The 23,264-nt window shown below is 47.3% G+C and overlaps 1 protein-coding gene across 7 annotated transcripts in view; it reads left to right on the top strand.

Annotated features, from left to right (window-relative positions):
- SCML4 (Scm polycomb group protein like 4) overlaps positions 1-23,264 on the top strand; it is a 104,522-nt gene that overhangs the window by 57,950 nt on the left and 23,308 nt on the right. For 6 of the 7 annotated variants that reach the window (XM_043439514.1, XM_043439512.1, XM_043439510.1 and 3 more), the window contains 3 exons: positions 929-1,058; positions 3,998-4,198; positions 9,148-9,342. In XM_043439514.1, coding sequence (XP_043295449.1) covers positions 947-1,058; positions 3,998-4,198; positions 9,148-9,342 — 508 coding nt within the window. In that variant the 5' untranslated portion in view covers positions 929-946. Of the gene's footprint in view, positions 1-928; positions 1,059-3,997; positions 4,199-9,147; positions 9,343-20,926; positions 21,196-23,264 lie in introns of those variants that run through there. The other variant, XM_043439516.1, reaches the window with a different exon arrangement.

Genomic DNA, 23,264 nt, shown 5'->3' with positions numbered 1-23,264 from the left:
CTAGCCCTAGAATCAGCCATTTCTCCAAGGATACCTGGTTTCTTTGATTGAAGAACGGTATTAGAAATCAAGATAGCAGCATTTTGTTTTATTTTATCCATTAAAAAACAAAACAAGCCATTAAAAAGGAAAGCAGCAATGAAAAGCAGTCTAGAGCAGGGTTGAAACACAGGTCAGCAGTGAAGAGGTGAAGTAACTGACTTACTCATATTTTTAGGGTGGAGAACTGAAATTAGAAACTTGTCTGTTGAACCGTGGTACAAAGAGTGATTTGTTGGTGTTGATCCATCATCCAGTCATCTCTCCCTTAATCCATAACAGCAAATTTCAGCTCCTCATTTGTGGTTTCAAGTGAGTGACGTTCAAGGTGGCTGCTTGTCACTACCAAAGAATGCACTCATCTGCACTCGTAGGCTCCACTGCAGGAAACAAACCCTGAGAAGCATTTGGAAGACCAGTTCCTGCTCTTTTCCAGCAAGATCCAGCGTGCTCTGCGAGCAGAAAGCTCAGCAGAGTAGCCAGAGCTTCAGAGCTGCTTACTGGCTGGCTGGCTGGAGAGCCCTGTCACAAGAACCTCAGGAGCGCAGGGGCTCAGGTGGGGAGCTGACCCCACCCTGCATCCTGCCCTCAGGAGGTTTACGGGCTTCAACTCTTCACACCTCTGTGTGACCCACACCCGCTGCCTGACACAGTCATTTCCTGGGCGGCTCCACTGTAAGGACATAGTGCAGAGCTCAGCTCTGGGTGTGATCCAAACTTGAGTCTTGATCATGAAACCGAATCTGAAGTTCAGCTTCCAAAGCAGCACAGTAGAAAGATGTGGAAGCATGATGGAGTACCAGTGGTTAACTGAGCCCAGGAATGAGCCTGGGAAGGTGTAGGGAGCATCTCCAGATTTTTCATTGATTCCATGGGTTCTCTCTTGCAGCTGAAGTCTCGGGTTCTCATGACTCCGTTAGCCCTGTCTCCTCCACGGAGCACACCAGAGCCCGACCTCAGCTCCATCCCTCAGGATGCAGCCACCGTGCCCAGCTTGGCAGCCTCACAGGCTCTCACAGGTAGGTCAGGTGAATGAACTCCAAGGCTGTGATGACTTGCCCACCAGCTAAAGTTCTTTTGTGAACTAGCGAGCCACCACCGAGATGGCTCAGATGAAGGATTATAATGTGTGTCAGCTGGACAACACATAGGATGACCAAATTCTCTGAGAACATCTATTTAAATGTCTCACAGCCTGAATTATTTGCAGTTGGTTTTCAATGCTTCTTGAGTTCAGCTGGTTGCTGTGGGTGGATGGGGACTAGAAAGAGCGGTTGGTGGCCCAGCTTCTTCTCTTCAGAGACAGGTTAACTTTGTACCAATAGTGAGCCTGCTCACCTCGAAGAGTTTATGTCCCTGTGTTTGTGCCTCCAGGTCTCCTAAGGATCCTAATGCCTCCCAGTCCCACCTAATACCATCCAGTCCAGTCAGGGTAGAGCTCTGCCCAGTCTCTCTGATGGAGTGTCCACCAGTGGACCGACAGTTCCATCCCAAGAGTAACGGCAATAGGATGGTCTCTCTCTCTCTCTCTCTTACACACACACAGAGATCCCGCTCATCACAAACCACCTCCAGCCCCATCCCACTTAAATTCCTTGGTGCCCTCCCCTTATTGTAAGGTAAAAACCACACTCTGCAGTATGGCCTACAAGGCCCTGCTCTAGTCTTTAGGGCCCACCATAGGATCATTGCATATTGCCTCTTCCTTTTCCGGAATGATCTTTCCTCTGGTCACCCTCCCTTGTATCTCAGCTCAGGTAGCGGTGGTGATTTAATCGCTCAGTCACGTCCAACTCTTGCGACCCCATGGACTGCAGCCCATCAGCCTCCTCTGTCCATGGAATTTTCCAAGCAAGGATACTGGAGTCGGTAGCCATTTCGTACTCCAGGGGATCTTCCCAACTCAGCGACGGAACCCAGGTCTCCCACATTGCAGGCAGACACTTTACCCTCTGAGCCACCAGAGAAGCCCCATCTCAGCTCAGGTACTTCCCTCAAAAAAGCCTTCACTGACTTTCCTGCCAGGGTTCCCAGGAAGAGCTCTTCTAGCCCCTCCCTAGTGTTTTGGCAGCCAAGGTCCCACATCACTTCCTGTAGTTCTCTGAGTAGATCTATCTCCCCTGCTGGGCCCTAAGCTCTCTGAAGCCAGGGGTCGTGTAGATTTGGTTCACCATTTTCTCTGTAGCACACTACTGCCTGGCGTGAAAGTCCCTTATCAATTCAGTTTTACTGAATCATCTGGGCTTAGCAGGGGAGAAGGCAACCTGGTAGAGTGAAAAGAGCACAGGTCATGACATCAGAAAGACGTGAGTTCAAATCCCACTAATTACACTTTCTGAGCAGCCGCTTCACCACTTTTTACCTCAGTTACTTCATTACCAACAAAGTAATAATATTTAGTTCTCAGGTTTATTTTGAGAATCAAACAAGATAAAGTAGATACAATGCCTGGACTGTATAGTAGCTGCTCGGTAAAAACTAATCTTCAACTTTATTACTGTTTAATCCTTCCAAAGTTCTTTTGGTTTCCTCTTAAAGTCCCTCTTCAACACTCCTCTGCACTAGTGGCCCCCAAGGTAAGATGCTCGTACGTGGGCTGGGGACATGGGGAGACATGAGAGGAGTCATTAACCTGTGGAAGAAAATATGATACCTACTATTAATATTTCTTTTTATATCACCCTTTAAATTTTTCTATTTTTTGGTTGCATTTTAAATGTATGCAATACATTAATGTGGTTGAGAATGTCTATAATCTATAAATAAATTAACACATTTGGGGACACATGCTCAGAAGTTTTTTTTTTTTTTACCAGTATGATGTATTTAAAACTGCAGGAAGGACTCCCATGGTGATCCAGTGGTTAAGAATCCACCTGCCAATGCGAGGGACACATATTCTAATCCTTGGTCCAGGAAGATCCCACATGAGTCAGGGCAACTAAGCCTGTGTGCCACAACTACTGAACCCATGGTCTAAAGCCCATGCTCCACAACAGAAGCCACCACAATGGGAAGCCAGTGTACTGAAACTGGAGGGTAGCCTACATTCAGCAACAAAGACCCAGCACAACCAAAAATAAATTAAATTTTAAAAGAAAAAAAAAAAAAAACCCTAAAACTACAGGGACTTTTGGTTGGGCTTACCTAAATGGACTACTGAGTGTTCATTATGCCTGAAGTTGTTGATAGAATTCTCTTTAGAACTTCATCGAATATATAGTCTTTGGAGTAATTAGCACCAGGTTGATTTTTCTTTTTTTTTAACTGAAGGTTAACAACAACAACGATGGCAAATGTCAAACATTATGTATAGCTTGAGAGCTTCTTTGGGAAGAGGAGGGAAGGTTGTTTTGTTTTTTTTAACTGAAAGATAATTGCTTTACAATGTTGTATTGGTTTCTGCCACACAACACGAAACAGCCATAAGTGTACATCTGTCTCCTCCCTCTTGAGCCTCTCTCCCACTTCCCACTCCATCCCAACCCTTCAGGTCATCACTGAGCACCAGGCTGAGCTCCCTGTGTTATGTAGCAGCTTCCCACCAGCTATCTATTTTACATATGGTAATGCATATGTTTCAGTGCTACTCTCTCAGTTTGCCCAGAGGGAAGATTTTATATGTGTATATTCCCAGCATAGAAATACATTTATACACATGGTCCATAATTGTCTATGATTCAGATTTGAATACATCGGAAGAGACACACTTGTCTGTCTCTTCCCAACCAGGAGGCTGTCTTGAGAGCAAGCCCTGGCAGTTGGAGGTGATTGACTCTCTTGTCTCTTTTACTTGTCAAGTTGGGAAGAATTGGTGCCACTTTGGCCTTTTCAGCTTTCCCAAGACCAGGGCCAAGGGGACATGGCTGTGGCATTCCGCCCCCCGGCCCCGCATACAGGAGCCGCTCCAGGCCTGATGTGCTTCCATGCTGAGGGCTTTGTGGGTCTGTTTCCACAGTCTGCCTCTACATCAACAAGCAAGCCAACGCGGGGCCGTACCTGGAGAGGAGGAAGGTGCAGCAGCTCCCCGAGCACTTTGGGCCTGAGCGGCCATCAGCCGTCCTGCAGCAGGCTGTGCAAGCGTGCATTGACTGTGCCCACCAGCAGAAGCTGGTCTTCTCCCTGGTCAAGCAGGGCTACGGTGGCGAGATGGTGTCAGGTAAGGCCCTGGAGTGGGCTGTATGAGGAGGGCAATGCAGGAGGCCCCGGTTCAATTCCTGGGTTGGGAAGATCCCCTGGAAAAGGGATAGGCCACCTGCTCCAGTATTCTTGGGCTTCCCTGGTATCTCAGACAGTAAAGAATCCACCTGCAATGCAGGAGACCTGGGTTTAATCCCTGGGTTGGGAAGATCCCCTGAAGGAGGGCATGGCAACCTACTCTAGTATTCTTGCCTGGAGAATCCCCACGGACAGAGGAGCCTGGCGGGCTACAGTCCGTGGGGTCGCAGAGAGTCAGACACGCCTGAATGACTAAGCATGGCATCCAGGGGTGTCTCCAAAGAGGACAGCAGCTGAATCAGGCTTGGGGGACTGCGGCCAGGGTCTGTCCCCATCTGCTGGGCTCCAGGGGCCTTAAATGAGCCTGTGTGCCAAAGGGGCTTGAGGAGAAGAGGCTCCCGGATCTGGGTAAAAAGACTGGACATCTGAATCCTCTCCCTTGACTTGCCCCTTTCTCTCATCTCCACTTCCAGCTCATCAATAAATCCTATTGTTCTAACTTCAAAATACATTCAGAATCCAGCCATTTTTCATGACCCACAGTAACCACTTTGGTTCTTTCCACATCTAAGCCAGATCATGCCTCTCCTCTGCTCCAAATCCTCAACAGTTCTCATGTCACTCCCAGAAAAACCTCACATCCTTACAAGGGCTCCCAGGCCCCATGTGACCTGGCTCTGGTCACTTCTCTCTCTCTCTTTTTTTTTTTTTTGGTCACTTTTCTTAAGTCCCCCACTTGACTCTTTCCACAGTGGCTTCCTTCTTATGTCCTCCAACCATGCTCCTCCTGCCTCAGGACCTTTACACCTGCTGTTCTCTCTTTCTGGAATGTTGTGTCTCCAACTGTCCATGTGACTTGCTTCTAGACTTCCTTCAGATTTATACTCAAATGCCACCTTCTCAAAAATCCCTTTCCTGACTACCCTGTCTGACATATCAGCCCTTGTCACTATTTATTCTCCCTTCCTCCATTTCATTCCTTTTTCATAACACTTGTCACTGTGCAGGGAAGTGGGGAAAGTTCCTGGTCTCAACCTATCTCACAGGATATGTTTTTGCTTTTATTTAACAAGAGCTCAATCCCACCTCCCATTGTCAGCACACTCCTCCAGTTTCCATCCCGACTGAACAGCATCCAGAGGGAGGGAAAGTTGTCACCACAAGGCAGAGGCAGACTTTGCAGCTCTGCCCTCTTCAGATGTTCCCCCGACAGAGACTCTGTCTGTCTTCTCCACGTCTACAGTGGTTGTCACCACCTGCCCTTAAGCCCTGGGAGCTCCAGACCTTTGCAAGATGCTTTGAACCCAAGAGGAGAGCCTGGTGTCTTCTCTGGCCCAGCATCATGGACACAGCCTTCATATCACCAGGCGAAAGGGAGACAGCTTTCCAGCCACAGGGCAGTATAGGTGACCCTGCTGGCTGGCTAAGAGAGGGTTCGAGAGAGGGGCCTCTAATGTGGCTGTGTCCTGTAAAACCAAAGCATGAGTGTTTTACTGGACAATCCCCAGGGCTTGCAGAGCAGCTTCACCAGCTCATCCTGACTCATACCTCCTTCTGGAGCTCCCTCTGAGCAGGAAGCTGGGTCTGTCTTGCTGGTAACTGATTAAAACAGAACTTGGCGAGGTCTGGGTGCATGTGTCTGACCTGGGGTGACTTCTAAGAGACTCCAGCCAATGTGGGCAGAAGACAGGAGGAAGAAGAACTGCATCAAGAGGGATCCAAGAGGAGAGTCCCACTGTTAGACCTCTGAGGGCTCCTTGGCTGCTCTTTCCTGATCTGAGAGCCAAGTTCTTGAACCTGGACTGCCCTCTGAGGTTGAAAGCCTTGTCCTTTTCCTGGCTAAACAGCAGAGCTCAAGACGCAGACCAGTGCTCAGAGAAAGCTCTTCCTGCACTCTGTGACCCTCCCTCTTGAGTGAATCCCACCCAGGTTCTCTGTGGCCCTGCCCTCTGTGCTGGGAGAGCAGACCCCTAACTCCCTGGTCTGCTGCTCAGCCCTTCTGTGGCCTCAGGGGCCTCAGCACTGGCGAGGAGGTTCTGCAGAGCCTGGCACCAACGCCCGAGCAGGCAGAACCCTGCCAAGTTTCCCTTGGCAGAGGGATTCCCAGGAAGGCCAGAGTGGAGTGCCTGGTCTTGGAGAATGCAGTGGCACTGAGGAGCCTCCTCCTTGAGGCTGTGAAGCAGCACAGTGGTCTTCGACATTTCTGGTGGTGATGTGGAAACCCAGCAAGGTGACGATTGCTCCAAGGTGGTTTAGGGAGGGGCTTAAGGAGAAACACCCAGACTCCCCCACTCTCCACCTAGAACCTGAGCCTTCAGACACTGCTTTTTAAACATCCCCGTGGGCACAACTTGTAGAAAATGCTGACACTAGTGCAGGCATCATGGACCCGAAGAACTCTAACTGCCATGGTTGGGCCTCGGGCCACCCCAGAGGCTGAGGGGATCCATGTCACAGTACCACGGCCCATTCCTAGCACACCTGTTGGGGTGCTCTGCCTTAGCCATGTTCTCCCAGAGGGCTGGCTATTGTGATCTCACATATTACACGTCTGCTTCCAGGAGGTGGGATTTTTCCCACTGTGAGCTTCCAGGAATATCTGGAAATGTGTACACGCTGATCTAAGGCACAGGCCTGATGCCCCAGACCCTCCTGCTGTGTGGTCAGTCTCCATCTCACATAGTCTTTTAAGGTATGGGAGGTGAGCAGCAGTGCCCGCCCCCTCCCCACCCCCCACACCTCCCCCGCAAGAGGGAATTTCCAGCATGTCCCAGAGGTCAAGATCCTCCTTACTGAGCACCTCGGCAGCTCTCTGCTCACTCTCCCAATCAGAGTCATTATTATGGAGTATTAAAGTGACAGGCAAGTGCCACTTAGAGGCCACAGGAGCTGGAAAAAACACTCCAGGCTTCCTCAGTTTCCTCATCTACATTATGGGATCATAACCTTCTTCCCACTGTCCTCACAGGACAGTCAGATGGCATAAATGAGGTGATAGACATGAAAGCTCTTGTTAAATTATAAAAAGTTACACAAAAGAAATGTTTCTTTTTATTTCTAATTTAAATGGGTGTATGTGTGTGTGTGTGACAGTTTGTTTTTCAGTTTTGAAATCACAGTTAGCTCTGGTCGCCCTGTCCCAGCCCTTGCAGTGTGCTAGCCTTTGGGATCAAGACTATAAAAGTCCAGGCTAGCTTCCACATGTGGGCACGGAAGGCAGAGCCTGGGGGAGGAGGGGAGCGGAATGTCCTGCTGGGGATCTTCTCATGTGTTCCCCACACTGGAGCTGGTGTGTGAGCTTCCTGTGGCAACAGCATTCTGTGAGGAGGATTACACAAAGAAACAAGTTCTCAGTTGGAGGAACTGGGTGTTTCTTCAAAATTCTGGTAGCCCTAGAGAAATTGAGTGTGATCTAGCATCACTGCAGAGAGAACACCGTTGGAGTTCTTTTATAAAGACTCCTCCCCGGAAGGCTGAATGAACCCTGAACACTGGGTTAGAGTTGGACACCTCAGTATGAACTCGTTTTTATTTGAATACACATATATATCTAGATATGGGCTTCCCGGTGGCATGACGAATCTGCTTGCAGTGCAGGAGATGTGGGTTCAGTCCTGGGTCGAGAAGATACCCTGGATGAAGGCATAGCAACCCATTCCAGTATTCTTGCTGGGAAAATCCGGTGGACAGAGGAGCCTGGCAGGCTATAGTTCATAGGGTTGCAAAGAGTCAGACACTACTGAAGGGACTGACCACACACATGCACACACATGCGCACACGCACACACACACACACACACACATCTAGATACAGACATCTATCAAGACCCACCTTTGATCCATGTCTGTTTATCTAGAGTTGCTTAAAGAGTGAGGGTGTGTCATAGGGATGCAGGAGTTAATCTGCAATCTCCCAAAAGATAAAAACTGGAGTAATTTAGCAGTAAAATAAATAACATAGTATTGGACAACCCGCAGTACAAAATAAATATATTGAGTCTACACTGATATTAATGAATAAGCAAATAAACAAGTGGAGGAGAAGGGACAAGTCTTCCTTATGGAAGAATTTCAGATTATATAGGGACTGTTCCCCCTTCAGGAGGTAGAGCTTAATCCCTCCATTGCCCTTGAATGTGGGTAGGACCGTGTGACTTATTTCCCAGGAACAGAATATGAAGAATACAGTGGAGAAACATAGCAAACACTTTCTTGGCCAGGAGATGAAGGTTAACATCCCAGATGTCATGCATCTATCTGATGCAAGGAGAAGGGCACTTTGCCTCTGCAGTCTTCCTTCTCAAAAACTCATGTGCAAGTGAGTGTTAGTTGCCCACTTGTGTCGAACTCTTTACGACCCCTTGGAGTGTAGCCCACCAGCCTCCTCTGTCCATGGAATTCTCCAGGCAAGAATACTGGAGTGGGTTGTCATTCTCTTCTGTAGGGGATCTTCCCAACCCAGGGATCGAACCACAGTCTCCTGCATTGCAGGTGGATTCTTTACTGTCTGAGCCATCAGGAAAGCCCCCCAAAAACCATAACCCCAGTCAAATCTTGAGAAAGATGTCAAACAAACCAAATTGAGGAACATTTGACAAACTACGTGATCAGTACTCTTCAAGACTGTCAAGATCACGAAAAACAAGGAAAGACTGAGAAACAGTCATAGACCCGAGGATACCAAGTTCACGCAACATGTACAGCCAGTGTGATCTCCTGAATGAGATCCTGGAACTGAAACAGGATGTTAGTGAAAAAACAGGTGCAATCCAAACAAAACTTGGTTTAAAGCACAGCAGAACTGACCACACCAAGCCCTGTCCCCCAGGGCTGACGGGCGTGTGGCTTTCTCCAGGGTCCTGCTCTGAGTAGCTGTGTCTGCTTTTCCAGTCTCTGCCTCCTTTGATGGGAAGCAGCACTTGCGGAGCCTGCCTGTGGTGAATAGCGTCGGGTACGTCCTCCGCTTCCTCACCAAGCTGTGCCGAAGCCTCCTATGTGACGACCTCTTCAGCCACCAGCCCTTCCCCAGGGGCACCAGCGCCTCTGACAATGCCCTGGAGAGCCAGGAAGGCAGGATGGAGTCAGGTAGGCTTTTGCGGTCTGTCCTCTGGGGCCTGCAGGTGGTTCCAGGTGTCCCCGCCCTCCCAGGGCAGATGAGGCTGCCACTGAGGGGGCTCCTGGGAACTCTAGGAGCTAGAGGTTCCCTCCCTCTGCTAGAGGTTCATGAGCTGCCCCTCTGGGCATCTGAGACACAGCGAGAGCCAGCTAGGACCAAGGACACCTCGATGGTCCCCACCCAGGCTGCAGTGGAAGAGATGGCTCCAGCTGGTGAGAGCTGACATTGTAACTTTTAGGCCTATGTTTTTAGAATGTAGACACTGAGACCGCATCACTCGTAGTGAGTGATCTTTTTTCTTCTCCTCTAATTAAGACTCTTGGGCATTTATTCATCATTGTCGAATAATTGAAGGACTACTAAGCTAAGTAACAAAGAAATCCTGAAGGAACAAGGGCTAATGAACTGATTATGTTGGTCCTGTCTGGGGGTCTCAGGTTCCTACCCAGGTCAATAAAAAATGTAATAGAGTGTCTATCATGGCAGGAATTTGACCTGGCCATGAGTCATATATGTCCTCCAGTGAGACTTAGTGTTTCTCCCTCATCACAGGACAGAAGGTATCCCAGGGGCTGAATGCCTTTTGTACCACCAGCCCCAGAATAGCTCAGTGTAGGAAAGTGGTTGGTGGGAAGGGCAAGTCCACATGGACAAACTTGCCACACCACTGTCTGCCCAATGGGCTAGGTGCCAGTGGGAGCTGCTCATCCCCCACATAGTGGCCCTGAGTTATGGACTTGCAAAAAGTTGAACATGAGTCCAGATTCTAGATTTCAGGTTTCAAGGATGAGCAGGCATGTTGCCTTTTTCCTTTCTCTGGAATCAGTGTTGTTGATACATAAAGAACACATAGATAGTGAAACTGAAATCTAGCCATTATGTCATTCTGCAAACATTTGCTGACCCTTTTCCTGCTCCAAGTACCTTGTGAGAGAGACCCTGTCTTAGAATAAGGCAAATATGTGAGCTTAGGAAGTTTTTGAGGTATTGAGTGACCAGTGTGAATAATGAAAAAACCAATACATTTGCAGTTATGTGCTCACAGGCAGGTTTATAGAGTTCAGCAGAAGGATACTTATAATCAGAGTGGCTATATTTTAAGCCTAGGAGGACATCAGGAAAGATTCTTAGCATAGATTTTTCTCATATAATGTCAAGAACCTTGTCTATAATTTTACTCTAAACTCTGAGACCTGGGAAACAGGAAAAAATCTGGCCTTTACAAAGAAAGGTACCTAATTAAATATAGCCTGTGTGAGCAGATGCTATACACTTCTGTGTTTACTTGATGTCTCTATATATCTGAACTTAGGAAAGTCTTCTCATGTCTCTGGGCCTCAGTTTCCTGTGTGAAATGAGGGGTTGAGTTGCTCATGTATAACCTTCTGGTTCTGACAGTCTATGAATCTGGCCTCTCCTATAAACCTTGGTTGACTCAGAAACATATTGTAAAGCTAATGTATCTTCCAATGAAACTTGCAATGAGAACAGCAGATGACTGATTTCATTTGACAAACTCTTAAGTCATTGTTACATTGAATAAGCAATGACCTATGGGACATAATCATAAAGTCATAGAGCTCATGTCTCCCATTCTCCTTGAAATAAATGTCACCTGTGAGACCACTTATTCCCTGTCCATGGATGAAATTTAGGGCAGATCTCCTGCCTTTCCTGGCTACTTTCAGAAAACAAAATATTCTTTAGTGAATAGTTAATATGCAGGTCAGTGTGATCATCAAACTTTAAATTTCACTCAAAGATGTAACTATTCCCCATTCCCAGCACAGTCCTGCTTTGGGCCAGTTGCCTGCAGCAGCAAATGAAGGTATGGTTGGCTTCTCTTCACCTCCTACCTGTTGCTGTTGCTGCTGCTGCTAAGTCACTTCAGTCGTGTCCAACTCTGTGGGACCCCACAGATGGCAGCCCACCAGGCTCCCCCGTCCCTGGGATTCTCCAGGCAAGAACACTGGAGTGGGTTGCCATTTCCTTCTCCAATGCATGACAGTGAAAAGGGAAAGTGAAGCCGCTCAGTCATGTCTGATTCTTAGCGACCCCATGGACTACAGCCTAGCAGGCTCCTCTGTCCATGGGATTTTCCAAGCAAGAGAACTGGAGTGGGTTGCCATTGCCTTCTCCCACCTCCTGCCTAGTCCTCTGTTTTTGCCCCTTCTGTATGAAGCTAACAGTGATTCCAAATCCTTCCTGATCAGAGTGAGGGAAGGAGGAGAGACAAGAGGTAGGAGAGTTTTTGCTTGACTAATCCCACTGGGAGCTGGCATGGGGCCCCTTGGTTCTAGTGGATGTTTCAAGCTGATTCTTCATCCTGTGGGCTCTTGCTGTTATTGTTCAGTCGCTTAAGTCGTGTCCAGCTCTTTGCGACCCCGTGAACTGCAGCACTCCAGGCTTGCCTGTCCTTCACTGTCTCCCTGAGTTTGCTCAAACTCATGTCCATTGAGTCAGTGATGCCATCCAACCATCTCATCCTGTATCGTCCCCTTCTCCTCTTCACCTCTATCTGTCCCAGCATCAGAGACTTTTCCAATGAGTCAGCTGTTCACATCAGGTGCCCCAAGTATTGGAGTTTCAGCTTCAGCATAAGTCCTTCCAATGAATATTCAGGGTTGATTTCCTTTAGGACTAACTGGTTTGATCTCCTTACTGTCCAAGGGACTTTCAAGAGTCTTCTCCGGCACCACAGTTTGAAAGCATCAATTCTTTAGTGCTCAGTCTTCTTTATGGCCCAACTCTCACACACATACATGACTTCTGGAAAAACCATAGCTTTAACTATATGGACCTTTGTTGGCAGAGTAATGTCTCTGCTTTTTAATATGCTGTCTAGGTTGGTCATAGCTCTTCTTCCAAGGAGGAAGCATCTTCTAATTTCGTAGCTGCAGTCGCTATCCGCATTGATTTTGGAGCCCAAGAAAATGAAATCTGACACTGTTTCCATGGGTCCTTTGGAGATTCCCCCATCTCTCATCTGCATGTTCCTTTGTCAAAGACAAAGGTAACTCGTCTCTGGCTGGTCATTTACAGTTCTTCCCACAGCCTCAAGGCATCTGCAGGTAAATCTCTGGCTTCTCTCTCCTGAGGCCCCCTGTGACTCCAGATAGTCCCGTAGAAAGGATCTAAGCTAATCTCACTTCAGATCTGGTCTCTTAGAAACACTCACACATCCTTTGCCCAAACAAATCTAGGGCATGCAGGCTGATCTCTGCAGCCACCTCTCCTTTGTTCTTCCATCAGACATTTTTTCTCATGGAGATGAAACAATAATACTTTCTGTCTCTTGAGCTCCAGGGTCAGAGATCAAGCTATCCACAGGGCCACACTGAAGCCCATGGGAACACGTGGGACAGTTTTTTCTCCACAATTCATCTTCTATTCACCCTGCGTTTCAACCTCTGCAGCTGTGCAGGCTGCACGTGGGTGGTCCTCTACAACTGTAAAACTGGCTTCCCACAACCCCCATCTCTTTTTGCAAGATTTCCACACTTGACTCTCGTATGGGGAGCCTACTGTCTTGCAACTTCAGCTAAAACTAAAACCAAAATAGTTTCATTTTAACATCCTGTCCCAGGAACCCCGCTCCAGCTTTCCTTTCGTGATCATTGAGGAACCCCTTGCCTTGGTTTCCACCATATTCTCTCCCCTTCCAAACTCACCATGCTGAGTGAAGTTCCTGTCTTTTTCCTGGAAGTAGCCGCCTTGTTTCTTCCCTTGACTGGGGCAAGTATTTCTACCTAAAGCTGATTTCCTTCCTAGTTGTCTTGGCTTTGGAAGCAATGACTTCAGTTGTCATCAAGAACCTTTCCCCAGCCCATGGATGCTTTGAAAAAATGAATTGCTCCAGATCAACCAACTTTGTGGAAATTGCTCCTCATGCCCTAGGTGTTACAGGACCAAGTGCTGTGTCTAGGGGCTTCAGGAAGGGTGGAAGAAGCAGCGATGGCATGGTAGGCTCTGAGCAGCCCCCTGGCACATGTCTCTCCTACCTGTCTGCGTGGGGCCTAGGATGATACCATTAAAGAGTTTGCCTTGAGAATAAGACATTGCCTCTTTAGGACTGCCTTGTCAAAGTTCCCTTGTGTGTGTGCTAAGTCACTTCAGTCATGTCCAACTCTATGACCCTATGGACTGTAGCCCACTAGGCTCCTCTGTCAATGGGATTCTTAAGGCAAGAATACTGAAATGGGTTGCCATGCCCTTCTCCAGGGGATCTTCCTGGCCCAAGGATCAAACCTGTGTCTCTTATGTTTCCTGCATTGGCAGGTGAGTTCTTTACCACTAGTGCCACCTGGGAAGCCCCAAAGTTCCCTTAAAGGATAACATATCAAGTTATTATTACCTTGGATGAGGAATTAGTTTATTACCCACTTTCCCACCAATGTGGCAAGAAAGGCACGTGTATTTATGAGGGAAGGGCTGGAGGTCTTTGTTGACTTAAGGCTTCGTATCCATGTCATTCCTAAACAAGATCATATAGTCTTGAACTCATTTGAACCAGATCCTGCTCTGCCTCAAGGTTGTTCATTCAAAGCTGGAGTGTTCCAGGCTTGGTGCCACACAGTTAGAGGGTTTGTTAGCATTCATTAGAGCATTTCCAGAAGACAGTACATCAGACAGTTAAGAAAATACAAAGCCAGGACACACAAGGAACTGTCAAAGAAACTAAGATGTTTGTGGTTTTAAAAAGAAAAGGATGATTTGGGGAAGAAATGATTTTCTGTTCTAGGATGTGACAGCAGGTCACATGGATTTGTTCTTTATGGTCCTGAAGATATACTTAATTAACCTTCAAGTCTTGTCACTCAAATTCTGGTCAGGGAGTATCACCATCAGCTGAGAAACAAAAAGCTCAACAGCCCTCCCTCACTCCTTCGCAACAGATCCTAGGCATTTAAAGACACATTAAAGTTTGAGAAGTATGTATGTAACAAATACTCTCCCAGGTAGAGGACTTGGCAACTGAATAACAAAATGGAACTCTCAGAAGAGGGCTCCCTCGGGAGTCAGGTGGCGTTGACTTTGTAAAGAACTTCTTTGAAAAGTCAAAACTATTTAGAAGTAGATGGAGCTTCTTGGATGATGTGATCTCCTCTTTACTGGTGACAAAAGAAGATGTCCACTTGTCAGGGCCATCAGGCTGAACTTGGACATCTAGAGGATGTAAGAGCAAGATGTCCTCCCTGGTCCCTTCCAAGCTGAGAGTCACAGCTGGGAGTGGCAGAAAACAGCCGCAGACAGTAAGAGGTGAGGGCCCCCAGGAGCCCTGTGGTTGGATCCCCCAGAAGGGAAGATGAGTATACCAAGGTAGAAGGGCTCATAGCGGAGCAGAGAGTGTGCTTCTTCCAAATCTCTTCCTCAGAGCTTTCAAATATAAACTCTCTCACCAAATGACCTTTCTCTTGTGTTCAGGGAAAACCAGCTTCAGACCCACTCAGCTGCCTGAATTCAGTCTGGACCGTGGAGTTCTTGGCTTGAGATTGGGAAGTTCAGTCATTTTCCTCTATGTCTGTTAACTGATAGCCAAATGTTCATGTTATCAGGTGGAGAGCAGTTCTCTGGGTGCTTTAGGAAAGTGGAAGCAAAAAGATGGATTTGATAACATTTTTGGTTCTGGATTTGGATTTGATAACAATTTTACTTTACCTTTGAATGGTGGCTTCCCTGGTGGCTCAGAGGGTAAAGCGTCTGCCTGCAATGTGGAAGACCTGGGTTCGATCCCCGGGTCGGAAAGATCCCCTGGAGAAAGAAATGGCAACCCACTCCAGTACTCTTGCCTGGAAAATGCTGTGGATGGAGGAGCCTGGTAGGCTACAGTCTATCAGTGGGATTGCGGAGAGTCGTAAACGACTGAGCAACTTCACTTTGAATGTTGGGGGAAAAGGGTCTCAGTTATAAGTAAGCTTTAGCCAGTGCTTCTCCTCTTTGACTGTGCCCTGGACCCACCCGGGCATCTTGATGAAATATGGACTCTGGCTCAGGATGGCTGGAGTGGGCTGAGAGCCTGTGTTTCTGACAGGCTCCCAGGGGATGTCCTGTGCCATTGCTGCTTAGGAACACAAGGAATGAGAAGGTGTGTGCTGATGGAGTCCTACTCACAGAGGGAAATTTATGTCAGGTTTTCAGTAAAATACACCTGTCTACTCTAGGGTGCTGCCGCCCTGTAGAAGCATTGACGCTGAGGATGAGTTGGGTGAGCTGTCCATGGGTGTGAGGGGGCAGAGTTGTCGGGCAAAGTGGCAGAGGTGAAAATGCCGGTGAGAAGGTTTGCAGTGCTGGGGAAGAAGGTGAAAGAAAGAAAAGAATGATGACTGGCACATTTCTCAGTGTGGCCCGACCTGCCCTGGCAGGAGGGTCTCTGTTGCCTTCCTGGCTTCCCAGAATCCCTAGAAAACCCTAGGGATCCATTCTCTCAGACCCTTGTCTGCACAGCATTCCTGGCTCTTAATTCTGCCTTATACCGCTAGAGTCCGGGTCCAGACCTCAACTCCCCAGGTAGACTTGAGGGCGGGGACTTGAGGACAGCCTGAAACATAAGTCCACAGTAAACATTTTACTGTCTCCAATTCAGTGTGACATAACAGAACGAACTGTGCTCACCAAGCGTTGGGGAGATCTTCTTTGGAAACCACAAATGTGATAGCTGAAGTCTTTTGCGAGATCTCATTTAGTGATTGGTTTCCTGCCTTCTGAAGGTTTGACTTGATGGGAACAAATTGTTTACTTTTTGTTGAGGAGCCTTTTTGATACACAAATGGTGAGGGTGGGAAATGAGGAAGGCCTTGATTCTTGACTCTTTTTATTTTCTTCCTTGGCTGGTGGTCTTGGAGACAGGCACCAGAAAACTCTTGGAGTAACAGACATGCACAGTACCTTCTGCATACCCAGCATCTAGAAATCAAATCTGCTTCCTTGTTGAACTACAAATTTGTCTAATGTAATAGCTCTTCAAAAGAATGACTATCCGGAGAATATCTCTTTCCAAAAGGTTGTTTATTTCTAAAAGGCAATAGAGCGGTACCAAGTGGCATGAGTTCCATAATATAGAAACATCCATATGGTCAGACAGCAAATGTTTTCTGAGTTCCCTCTACTTGTGATGCCTGCAGAGCTGAGGCCATTTGTTCAAAGCCAACCGGAAAGGGAGCAGCGAGGTAGAAACTGAACCCAGGTCTCCTCCCTGGCACTTTGCTTTTCCTCCCAAGCCTATTGATAGGGCCCCATTACCCAACACCCCCTGAGTGGGGTATATGTCCTGTTTCCTGGCTCAGAAGTGTGACCACACAAAGTGGATGTTCACAAGTGGCTTGTGGTACCCTTGTGTCTCTTCTTCTAGCAAAGATGTAAATGAACAAAACAAACACCAATGCCCACTTAGCAAAATCTAGGCAGAATCTGAACTCTCGGTTGATCAGTTATCCTTTCTCTTTCTGGGTTAATATCTTGGCCGCAAGTGTCTTATCCTTATTCTCGTGCCCTAGTTGCATCGTTGCTGGATGACATCCACAGGACAGGCAAAACCTATCATCCCAGACACCAGGAGAACTTCCTCATCCCTACAGAATACACACAAAGTGGCCTGCTCCCCCAATACTAGGCATGGTTTGCTTGCTCAGTCACTCAGTCGTGTCCAACTCTTTGTGACCCCTTGGACTGTAGCCCACCAGGCTCCTCTGTCCATGGGATTTCCCAGTCAGGAATACTGGAGTGGGTTGCCATTTCCTACTACAGAGGATCTTCCAGACCCAGGGATCAAACCAGTGTCTCTTGCATCTCCTGCATTGGCAAGTGGATTCTTTACCACTGAGCCACCTGGGAAGCCCCAGGCATGGTTTGACCCAGTATTTTAAATAATATAAGAAGTGATGGGGTTACAAAAAGAGAAATGAAGGAAGGCATGTGCAGGCCAATGATCAGAATATTTCAGAGCTGTGTTCATCCTGTTATAGCCACAGGCCATGTGAGCACAATGAGCGATTTGATTTTCAAGTCATGTGTTGAAATTGGGGTCATTTGGAAGGAGAGAAGAGTATCAGTGCCAAGCTCAGTTTTAAAGAATCTTTGAGAGAGTTTTGATGGACACGTGAAAAGGAGAATGTCCAGGACTTCTTTGGCAGGCCTGTGGTTAAGACTCTGTACTTCCAATGCAAGGGGCATAGATTCAATCTCTGGTCAAGGAAGTGCCATATGCCACAGGAAAAAAAAAGAATGTCCACAAGTTCTGCAGTAAATACAAAGTCCTTCCTGTATTTTTAGACAGATAGGTCCAGGAGAAGCCCAGCCAGAGCTCTTAGAGTATGGGAGAGGGAGCGATTGCCAGAGTAGAATTCCTGATCTTAATTCTGCTTGTATGCCTGTATGAGTCCATTTAGGAAAAGCTATTTATTCTATTTTCAATGATATCATTCATGAAAGTATACTGTCTGTACTTTTTATTTATTTTTTTAATTTATTTTTATTAGTTGGAGGCTAATTACTTTACAATATTGTAGTGGTTTTTGCCATACATTGACATGAATCAGCCATGGATTTACATGTGCTCTCCATTCCGATCCCCCCTCCCGCCTCCCTCTCCGTCCCATCCCTCTGGGTCTTCCCGGTGCACCAGCCCTGAGCACTTGTCTCATGCATCCAACCTGGGCTGGTGATCTGTTTCACCCTTGATAGTATACTCGTTTCAATGCTGTTCTCTCAGAACATCCCACCCTCGCCTTCTCCCACAGAGTCTAAAAGTCTGTTCTGTACATCTGTGTCTCTTTTTCTGTTTTGCATATAGGGTTATCGTTACCATCTTTTTAAATTCCATATATATGCGTTAGTATACTGTATTGGTCTTTATTTTTCTGGCTTACTTCACTCTGTATAATGGGCTCCAGTTTTATCCATCTCATTAGAACTGATTCAAATGAATTCTTTTTAATGGCTGAGTAATATTCCATGGTGTATATGTACCACAGCTTCCTTATCCATTCGTCTGCTTGGACGAATGGTTGCTTCCATGTCCTGGCTATTATAAACAGTGCTGTGATGAACATTGGGATACACGTGTCTCTTTCAGATCTGGTTTCCTCAGTGTGTATGCCCAGGAGTGGGGTTGCTGGGTGTCTGTACTTTTTAAAACACTGAGCTAAAAGGGAAAAATGTAACCTCTAAGTAAAACACTGGGTTTTGTAGAATCTGAAATAGATTTTTACAATGTTCAGCAATTTATTGAATTCTTTTGCATTATAAGGCTTAGGTTCTCTTTCAAATCCTACAGATATTGAGGAAGCACAAAGATTCAATAATTATTGGTTAAATGAATGAATGAATGTTCCAATTAAGTTGTTGGAACCTTCCAAGGTATTTTACTTATTTACTTGGCTGCACCAGGTCTTAGTTGCGACACACGGGATCTTCGATCTTTGTTGAGGCATGCAGTCTCTTTTAGTTTTGGCCTGTGGGATCTTTAGATGCAGCGGGCGAACTCTTAGTTACGCCATGTAGAATCTAGTTCCCTGACCAGGGATGGACCCCAGCCCCCTGCATTGGTAGCACAGAGTCTTAATCACTGGACCACCAAGGAAGTCACTCAAGGTACTTCCAATATGAGATAAATAACCCAGTATTGAATCATGTTGACCAATTTGGTAATATTTTAATGTTAAAGTGAAACAAAAAGAAATGAAGATAATGCTCCTCTTTCAAGGTCACAAATAAAGTCATGTTGTGGATTAAAGACACCCAAGACTTGAGGAGCAGAATGATGATGGTTGTAAATCCCTAATAGGCTTTCTCCTGTTTGGGAGAGCTCTTGCTAAGAGGGAGTAAGGAGGAGAAAAAGAGGCTGTCAAAAAAGAGGTGGTGTAGACTCTTTCTTCCCATAAGGCTAGCCTCAGGAATTATCCAAAAGATACCCCTACCCCAGCCCCATGCCTCTCTTCAAATAACAAAATCTACTGGAAATCTTTTCCTTTGTTCCATGAAGCTAACCATCCTTCAGGTGACACCCCTACCCATTAGCTCCCCATGAGCCACTCTTAAACTGGAGATCATGCTGGGGACATCTGGGTCAGCTGCAGAAGGCCTTCTGTGACTCTGGCAGGCCTGTCCAAAGAGGCTCCTGCCTGTGATGTAAGAGTATGTGAGATGTGGCCATCCCCAAATCTCCAGGGCCCATAGGAGCTGTAACTGGAGACTATCTTTTGGGCTGCTCCTCTGGACCTGTACCCTCTGTGGTGGGTTCTAAGGTAATAGCTGCAGGTTATCCACACTAGTATCTACTGACCATGTATTAGAACTAGGAATAAAATGCTAAACCTTGTCAAGAGGAATTGAAGCAACTTTGGAAACCAGTAATCTTCTAAGATAAACTCCACAGACTTTTAGTGGGTCATTTCTGGGTCTCAGACATAAGTAGCAAACCCTTTGATTATGGGAGAAAAAAAAAGAATCCAATAAACTCCCTGACAGAGAATTAGATATTCTATAGCATATACATCCTAACTGCTATTGAATTAATAATTGTAACTTCTAACCTAGATATGCAGAGTTAAGAGGAATGTATTATTCCTTTCCCACTTGTATTATTTATATATTGCTGTGTGACAAATTACCCTAAAATTTAGTGGCTTAAAATAACATATATCATCTTACAGTTTCTGTGATCGGGAATTCAGGTGCAGCTTGACCGTGTTCCCCAGCTGTGGGTCTCTCGCAAGATGGCAAGCACCTCAGAGCTTGGCTAAGGAAGGACCCACTCCCTAGCTCATTCATGTGGTTGTGGGCAGGATTCCGCTTCCCACGAGCCATTGATTCCTTGCCACATAGGCCCGTCCACAGAGATGCTCACAACATGGCAGCCTGCTTCGCCCACTTGAGAAATACTGGAACGCTTTCCTAAAAGTCAGGATGTCCATTTGGAACCGGAATTTGCATGGTGTCCTCTATTCCAGGGACTCCAGCATTTTCCTGATTAAGGGTCACTCTAAGTTTCCCCAGTTTCCTATGAAAGACCCAGAAGTTGTTGAAGGAACAGAGCTTGATGGCAGAAGGCCCCCCACTCTCCAGAGCCCTCCCTTCCTCCTGGAAATTCCTATAAGCCTCCGGGTGGAGGCTTTGGCAAAGCTGCAAAGAAAAGACTACAGAGAGGGAACCTGCTCTCCTCTGCAGACTCAAAAGGCATTCACTGTTCTAAAGCGGCCGACGTTGGGCAAAACTGCCTTTGGGCAAAATTTCCACGAGAGGAGATCTTAAATCATAAAGAACAAAGTCTCAGGCAAACCAGCAACACTAGAAAGGACTAAGGAAGTTCAGGTGTCAGGCATTAAAATTACGGTTGCTTTCTGTACATCTCATTAGGGAGGAAAAGTATAAATGTACTTGAATGGACCTGAGGGGAGTCATAAGGTGGATTCTGAGGGCTGAGCGATCTGAACTTAGAGACAAGCTTGAAGGGAAAATCTATACTGGCTAGAGACCAAGTTAATGGAAAATTTAATTGAGGCGAATGAAAGGCCAAGCCTCATAGGTGGTGCAGCCCAGTGCCCTTTGAACCAGGGAGGCTGGGGCAAGAGGCCGCAGAGGGCCCTGAGGGAAAACGCGGTGAGCTTATCTGAGCAAGAACAAGGGGCGGGACCGAGCTGAAGAGAAGGAAACCTGCAGACCTCCGTGAGAACCTCAGCGAAGGGCGGCAGGAAGGCAGAGAGGAAATCTGGGGGTTGCTGACACCACGCAGTCCCTCAGAGGTCCCCCCCGGCTCCCACAGCACTGAGCACGTGCCGGGCGCCTGCGTGTGTGAGGCACCTGGTGGAGAGACGCAGCCGCTCAAGGTAGGAAGCCAGGTGTCTGAGCCGGGGCGGGCAGCCCTACCGGGACCTGCCCCCTTTCCTCTTTCTGCTTCTCTCCTTGCAGGTCTCTTTCTCTGCTTTTCAGAGCTTGCTGGCTGTGCTGCTTAGGTGGTGGCATCTGGTTAAGCAGAGGGGGATAGTTACCACACCGTTCATCAAGAGGCGGTGAAATCAGGCCGACTGTATTACTTCCTCTTCTAATCTGGGGTTCAGGGCTAGGGATCCGTGGTGCTGCCATCTCATTAAGCAGCAGAGCCAAGGCGTTCACTGGACACTGATCCCGTGGTCTGACCTTCCTGCCAGCCTGGGCAGAGTTGTGTGGCCGGCTGGGCTGGGCAGACCTGCTGGCAATCAATCTGCCAGGAGCAGAGATGACTGAAGAAAGGGTTCACTCTGTGCAGCTGTTCCTTCAGCTGGAAAGTTGTGACTAATGTGGGGAAATAAGATGGGGAATGGAGGGTGAGTGTGTGTGCGAGAGAGAGAGAGAGAGAGAGAGAGAGAAAGAGATAGAGAGGGGCTGGGGAGAGAGAGAACTATTTAGTGCTGGGAAGAACAGGGTCTGAGACTGGGATGTAGGGTTATTATTGCATGTAGAGATACTATTTGAAAATAATTTTGCAGATCGTGGTGTCGCCACTTTTCATGGCTTTGTTTGGTTAGAGAATCCAAGTAAAGTGCCATGAAAATACTTTAAATAAATTAAATAGTCCAAACTCACTTAACTGTGAGCAGTTGGGTCTTGTGTCCTACGTGAAAATGGGCCAGCACCCCCTAAAGGAACTCCCTGGCCACTACCTCTGCTCTTGGACTTTCTCTCCTGGCTCTTGGCTTTCTCCCTCCTGTCCCTCTGCCTCTTCTTGCTTCTCCTCAGAGGTTCTCCACATTCCACGCACTCAGTTGACCCAGAAATTCAGCAGGCTGGGCCGTGCTGGGTGTCTGGGAAGCTGAGGATGCAGGGGCATTCCCCGCCCCCCGACCCCGCCCCAGCCTCCGCAGGGGTGCAGAGGGAGGAGTCACCACTCCTCAGACCCTAGAACTGTGTTCCCTGAATGAGGAGGCTTAGACCTGGTGCAGATTCAGGAGCAAAGGGGTATCCTTTGAGGCTGAGTAGGTTTGAACTCTTCTGGAATATTCTTTGGGCTTCCAAGGTGACTCAGTGGTAAAGAATCCGCCTGCCAATGCAGCAGACATGGGTTTAATCCCTAGGTCGGGAAGATCCCCTGGAGGAGGAAATGGCAATCCACTCCAGTATTCTTCCCTGGAGAATTCCATGCACAGAGTAGCCTGGCGGGCTACAGTCTCAGTTCAGTTCAGTCGCTCAAGCATGTCCGACTCTTTGCGACCCCATGGACTGCAGCTCACCAGGCTTCCCTGTCCATTACCAACTCCCCGAGCTTGCTCAAACTCGTGTCCATCAAGTTGGTGATGCTGTTCAACCATCTTATCCTCTGTCATCCCCATCTCCTCCTGCCTTCAATCCTTCCCAGCATCAGTCTTTTTCAATGAGTCACTTCTTCGCATCAGGTGGCCAAAGTATTGGAGTTCCAGCTTCAGCTTCAGTCCATCCAATGAATATTCAGGGCTGATTTCCTTTAGGATGGACTGGTTGGATCTCCTTGCAGTCCAAGGGACTCTCAAGAGTCTTCTCCAACACCACAGTTCAAAAGCATCAATTCTTTGGCACTCATCTTTCTTTATAGTCCAACTCTCACATCCATATATGACTACTGGAAAAGCTTTAGCTTTGACTAGACAGACCTTTGTTGGCAAAATAATGTTTCTGCTTTTCAATATGTTGTCTAGGTTGGTCATAACTTTCCTTCCAAGGAGTAAGCGTCTTTTAATTTCATGGCTGCAGTCACCATCTGCAGTGATTTTGGAGCCCAAAAAAATAAAGTCTGTCACTGTTTCCACTGTTTCCCCATCTATTCGCCCTGAAGTGATGGGACCGGATGCCATGATCTTAGTTTTCTGAATGTTGAGCTTTAAGCCAACTTTTTTACTCTCCTCTTTCACTTTCATCAAGAGGCTCTTCAATTCTTTGATTTCTG

The sequence above is a fragment of the Cervus canadensis genome, chromosome 20 (genome assembly GCF_019320065.1).
Source record: "Cervus canadensis isolate Bull #8, Minnesota chromosome 20, ASM1932006v1, whole genome shotgun sequence".
Classification (NCBI taxonomy): domain Eukaryota; kingdom Metazoa; phylum Chordata; class Mammalia; order Artiodactyla; family Cervidae; genus Cervus; species Cervus canadensis.
Note: the sequence above shows the minus strand (reverse complement) of the source record. Positions and strands in the feature narration are given on the sequence as shown.